This window comes from Mus pahari, chromosome 3 (assembly GCF_900095145.1).
Source record: "Mus pahari chromosome 3, PAHARI_EIJ_v1.1, whole genome shotgun sequence".
Taxonomy (NCBI): domain Eukaryota; kingdom Metazoa; phylum Chordata; class Mammalia; order Rodentia; family Muridae; genus Mus; species Mus pahari.
In genome coordinates this window covers 148,384,156-148,390,395 of record NC_034592.1, presented here as the reverse complement: position 1 = coordinate 148,390,395, position 6,240 = coordinate 148,384,156, and the positions used below count along the sequence as shown (strand labels likewise).

General features: G+C 52.9%; 1 protein-coding gene across 5 annotated transcripts in view; it reads left to right on the top strand.

Annotated features, from left to right (window-relative positions):
- Sulf2 (sulfatase 2) overlaps window positions 1–6,240 on the top strand; it is an 81,873-nt gene that overhangs the window by 60,393 nt on the left and 15,240 nt on the right. For all 5 annotated transcript variants that reach the window (XM_021192414.2, XM_029536267.1, XM_021192415.2 and 2 more), the window contains exons 4-6: window positions 530–681; window positions 1,537–1,706; window positions 5,796–5,946. In XM_021192414.2, the coding sequence (XP_021048073.1) occupies window positions 530–681; window positions 1,537–1,706; window positions 5,796–5,946 (473 nt within the window). The remainder of the gene's footprint in view (window positions 1–529; window positions 682–1,536; window positions 1,707–5,795; window positions 5,947–6,240) is intronic.

Here is a 6,240-nt window from a genome sequence, read left to right as displayed (position 1 = left end):
GAACTCACTTTGTAGACCAGGCTGGCCTCGAACTCAGAAATCTGCCTGCCTCTGCCTCCCGAGTGCTGGGATTAAAGGCGTGCACCACCACGCCCGGCTTGTTTGTTTGTTTGTCAAGACAGGCTGTAGCCCTGGCTGTCCTAGAACTCACTCTGTAAAACAGGCTGGCCTTGAAATAAGACATTCACCTGCCTCTGTTTCCCAAGTGCTGGGATTAATGGCATGTGTCACCACCACCTGGCTTGATATCTTAATTTTTAAAGGACACACTATCTACTGTAAATTATTTTAGTATTTCTATAGCTGTATTTCAAGTCCCTTGTTTCTTCTCTGTGACCCTACTATAGACCTTTAACTCATGCACACAAACATCTGTGAGGAGGAGCCCTGGGCTCCCCCTTCCTGCCAAAGGGCAGAGGAGTGTGTTGGTCTCTGGCTGTGAACACACACGTCAATCAGCATCACTGAGTGATGCCAAGGCCAGGTCTGGCTGCTCTCTCCCTCACCTCTGACCCCTGGTCTCTTCCAGCTTTCTTCGGAAAATACCTCAATGAATACAACGGCTCGTATGTGCCGCCCGGCTGGAAGGAGTGGGTCGGGCTCCTTAAGAACTCCCGTTTTTATAACTACACACTCTGCCGGAATGGGGTGAAGGAGAAACATGGCTCGGACTACTCCACGGTAAGCTGTGCACCCCAGGCCCCCACCGCCACCTTCCGAGCCAGGGGAACCCTGCTCTTAGCTCACTCTATGGCCTTGGAGAGGACGCTCGTGCCTAATTAGATGTGTGGTCTTGAGCATCCTCCAGTGCTGCCTCTCGGGTTTCCAATCACTCTACTGCTAGGGTTAACTCAGATGCCACCTCCCGAAAGAGGCCCCCTCACTGTTCCAGCTAAATGATGTCCCCAAGCACAGTTTCTGGAGTCTGAACTCCAACATTCAACAGTGACACAGAACACCTTAATTTCTCTGTGCCTTCGTTTCTAAGGAAGGATTGTTACCATGGCCATTCTCAGAGGACCATAAACACTCAATTGTGGTATCATTATTCTTTTGCTGCCCCTCCTGCCATGTTCCCGGCTCTCTCCTGCTCTCTTTTCCTCCGCCAAACCTTGAGTGTTGTTTCTTTTGTTTCTGTGATACCCTGACGAAAGCAATGACCACATGCCGGGGCTGTTCGGTTCCCCTCTCCGCCTGTTCAGGCCATGATCCCAGCCAAGGGAATGGCGCCACCCACAGTGGGCAAGTTTTCCCACCCCATTTAAAGCAATGAGGATAATCCCCTCCACAGAGGTGGCCAAGTCAGTCTCCCAGGTGATCCTGGATCTTGTAAAGGTGACAATGAACACTGAATGTCATGGCAGCCATGTGTTGTGCTTGCTTCTCTGATGTCTCTCCTGCCATCACCTTCTTAAGGGCAGTGACCAAACCATGGTCATACCCCTGTCCCTGATGCCCAGCATAGTGTATGGCACCTAGGGAACACTCAGTGTAAATCTCCTGGTCCTCACCATCCTCCCATCTCTCCCGCCCCAGGATTATCTCACGGATCTCATCACCAATGACAGTGTGAGCTTCTTCCGAACATCCAAGAAGATGTACCCACACAGGCCTGTGCTCATGGTCATCAGCCACGCGGCTCCCCACGGCCCCGAGGACTCGGCACCCCAGTACTCACGCCTCTTCCCCAATGCGTCCCAGCACATGTAAGCCTCAGCCTCCACTGAGGGTGGGAGGGTCCATCAGGGCTTAGGGACAAGGGGACATTAGCAATGTAATTGAACCTTCCTTAGAACCTTCCTGGTTAAAGGACCCAAAAGCTACCATGCCAGCACTTGAGAGGTCAGTACAGGAGAATCAAGAGTACAAGGCCAGCCTCAGTTATGTAGACAGTTGAAGCTAGCCTGGGCTACATGAGACGCTGTCTCAAAAAACAAATAGACAGCAAGAGCAGGGAAAGGGGAAGCTACGTGGAGAGATGGCTCGGTTGCTAAGGCACACAAAGATCCTGGGAGTCCGGCTGCTTATCAGTTGCGGCTCTGCGGCACAAACCAGCCAGTCTGTCCCTAGCCCATAGCAGATGCCTTATGGTTGGCATCCATATCCTCACACTCAGAGGCTCTGCACATCCCCTGTGAGCCTGTTTATGTCCTGTGTTTAAACCAGCTCTTCTCGGACGGAGCCTGTACTCTTCTGGCTGCTGTGACAAAGTGCCTGAGAGGGGGAACTTAGGAAACATTGACTTTTGGTCCCAGTTCTGACAGCTGGGAGGGCATGGTGGCCAGAGCAGGCATGGTGGTCACATCGCATCTGCAGTCGGGACATAGAGATGAACTTTTATCCATCCAGGATCCCGGTCTATGGGATTGTATTTCCCACATAGGGACAGGTTTCTACCTCTTCAGTTAAGTCTCTCTGGAAACATCCTCACAGTTCCTAGGTGACTGCAAGTCCAACCTAGGTGCCAACAAACACCATCACAGGGTCCACGGCTACACCAGCTACTGGCCATGGAACGCCTCCGATCTTCATGGTGACCCTGGTGTACCAATTCTGTTGCCACATATCAAATGACTCCAAAGTTTAGCACCATTAAACAAACAGCAAACACACATCAGCTCATGACCCTGTGCTAGGAGCCTGGGTCAGAGAGCTGAGGTCCTGACCCAGATTCTAGCTGTATGGGCCTCTCCATCCTTCAATCCAGAAAGGCAAAGAGGCAAAGGTGGAAGCCACCATCCCATCTCCCTGCACAGGGCACACACCTCACTTTGCCATCAGAGAAGCCCATATAGGAGTGTGGAGACCAAAAGAGGGTCATTATGGCCACCTTTGAGGCTGTGGTCCCCATCTTACAGACGAGGAAACACAGAGGTCACCCAGCTGCGGACCCACAGAAGCTGGATTCACACCCAGCCCCCACCCAGGCTTCCCACCTCACCGCCACCCCGTTAGCTAGTCCAGCTCTCTGGAAAATAGTCTGGCTTTTCTCGGCCTCAGACGATACCTCAGGCTCAGCAGGGACACTCAGCAGCCCTTGCTGTGACATTCTGGGGTAGCAAGGACAGGGTAATTTAGACTCCTCCTTAATATCCAGGGTGTTTAATTTTCATTACGGTCAGAATGCGCCACCCTCCCCTCCCCCGGCTCAGCTCTAATGACTTCCTGACCGTGTGCCGCCCTTGGAGGGATTACAGGGTATGTTAGCCTTCTGATCCTTGGACTTCAGGGAGGAGCAGACAGGAGATAATGAACCACATTTGGGGAGCAGCAGGCTACCCTCACCCCGAGAGCCCCATACAGTGCCTGCCTGCCCGGCTGCCCTCGCCGGCTGCCCTCTACCCTCCATCCCAGAGAGGGGGGCCAGCAGTGCTCCATCCTGGGCCGAGTTTCTACCAGAGGGGTGTGACATGTGACACTGCCTGCTCCTGCACTGTCCCTTTGAAGTGAAAGTACAGACTCTGACAATGAATAGTAAGAGGCTTGCTTGCCCAGACTCTAGGCCACTACGGTGGCTCTGGGAGGCTCCTGCCCCTGGAAGACATTGGCTCCTAACAGTTCTGCAGGAGGGTAGCTGGTCCAGGAGAGGAGAATGGTGGCGTGCAGGGCCTTCCGGTGGGCATCTCTTGCTCACCAAGCCAGCTTGATCCGTCCTCCTGGAGCAGACTTTTCCTGCTGTGACAAGCATTACTGAGCTCCAACAGCCCTGCTCACTTCCCTCCGTCCTCCCAGGACCCTCCTCCCCCCACTGTGCCACACCCATGCAAACACGATTTCAGATGCTGAAATATAGACATGTAGGAACGTGGGGACACAGCACATATACACAGGCACACAAACATACATGTTTAGACACATGCATGGGCATATAAAGATCCATGTACATGGTACATATAGAGAGACACACCATACACATGCAGACATATGCAACAGTCACAAAAGAACTCACGCAGAGACAAGCACAGGTAAACACAGTCAGACACACACCACCAAAACAACCACATGCACACACATATAAGCACAAAGATACACAGAGCCACACATGACTAGGTGAATATACAGCTACAAAAGCTCACAGACCCGCCCAGACATGTGCACATACACCTGCCAGCCCTCAGGACTTCTTCCAGCATGTGACAGCTGGGAGCGAGCCCTCCCAAGATCTGTGAAGACAGGGGCTGTGATGACGTCACAGCCTGCTGCTCTGAGGCTCATGGTACAAGGGGTCCCATTGGCCGATATGAAGGAGGTCACCTCTGTGCATCACCTTGGGTAAGGGAAAGGGGTGGCCAACAGAAGGATCTTTGGGGATACCCAGACATTCTTCGGGTGTTTGAGGAGCCCAGCCTGGGCCAGGTGGCTGGCCCAGGTCCTGAGTTAGGACGCAGCACTCTAGCTTCCGATCCCTAGTTTCCCAGAGTGAAAGGCTGGCAGGAGTCCCTCACTGGCCCCCATGGCCACCCTCACCCTCCTCCACACAAGAACCTGCCGGATAAGCCTCCTCGTGAAGTCAGGGATAGCCATTGCATCCTAGACTCCAAGCTGGGTCACAGGGAGTGACTTGCTCATAGCCCGGCTGACACTGACTCCACCACCATGCAGGCAGCCCCTGCGGCCCCTTGGAGCTCCCTGAGACAAGGAGGAATGTTTCCAAGAATGTTCTACACGCAGGTCATGCCCTGGGCCAGCCGCGCGGGACACGGGCATTTCTCATAATCAAAGACCGTGTGTGCAGGGAGGGATTTAGCAGCGGGGAGGCTCCCGGAGCTGGGGAACCTTGAAGCTCTGGCTTCCCCGCAAGCACACAGTAGCAGTTTCCTAGCTGTTGGACTGCTGCAAGCTGCCATGGTGCCATCTCTGTACAGGACCTTTTGATATATGACAGAGTGCCGCGGTCCCTAGGTAGGGCCAGTGCCCAAGCCGGTGCCAGGGAGAGCACTGGCTGTTCTGACAAGAAAACCCGCCCCTTCTCTGCCTCACATAGCCTCCCATCCCCCTCTCGACTCCACTCTGATTAGCCTGTCTGTCTCAAGCAAGAAATAACCCAACTGTTGGCTGTAATTTCAGCTTACTGGGGTAGGGATAAAACCTGAGGGGACCGGGTGCTCATGTTTTGAGACCCAGTGGAGCAATGTCCCCTTCTGGTGGGTTAGGTTTGGATTTACAGTTTGTGTTTTTTTGTTTTTGTTTTTTTGTTTTTGTTTTCCCCAGAGAAGGTCTTGCCCTGTTCAAGCAAGCCTTGAACTCCTGATCTTCCCCACTTAGTTCAAAGAGCGACCCAATCACAACTGGAAGAATAATTGTGACCAAGACTCAAAAGCATGTCTTGTATCCCAAAGGTGGACATTCTCAGAGTATGTGGGCCCTGCGTGCACAACTGTGACACACTTAATTTTTACATCTATTTCTTGCTTTCTCAAAGCAAGACTTGGTGCAAAGAGCTCACCTTCCTGTGACCCTCCCTTCACCAGAGTGACTGCCACCTGTGTGCCCCAGGGCTGGGAAGTCAATAAGGTGCAATGCAGGGGTGGGAACCTGGCCTCCAGTTCTGGGCCTGAGAAGGCTCTCAACTGGAGCCTCTTTAAAAGGGTTGATGAATGAATACCAGAAAGTTTTCAAAGAAAGACTCATGTCAAGCTGCTGGCTTTCTGCACTTAGGGGACTCATGTCCATTGAAGGCTCTGTCACCTCCTGAAGGTGGCTCCCTCCCATTTACACCTTAGGCCAGTCCACTCGCCCCCAACTGAAGTGAGCTGTTCATGGCACTTGTCTTGACTGCCTGTGTTTGCCACCAGCACACCAAGTTACAACTATGCACCCAACCCAGACAAGCATTGGATCATGCGCTACACGGGACCCATGAAGCCCATTCACATGGAATTCACCAACATGCTACAACGCAAACGCCTACAGACCCTCATGTCTGTGGACGACTCCATGGAGACGGTAGGCCCCGCCCCTCACCCCCACCCCCTGGCAAGCCTCTGACCTAATCTGAAAACCTAAGTCAAAGAGCCAAACACTATGCCAACTTGGGAAAGGGGCTTGGAGCCTCCAGAGGGAAGGCTTTTGACTCCTGAACTTTTCCCATGAGCCTTTGCTGCTCGATGAAACCACAGTAGACCTGCTGCTTTTCTGTCTTTAAGAAAAGAAAGGGAGGCAGAGGCAGGCGGATTTCTGAGTTCGAGGCCAGCCTGGTCTACAGAGTGAGTTCCAGGACAGCCAGGGCTGTACAGAGAA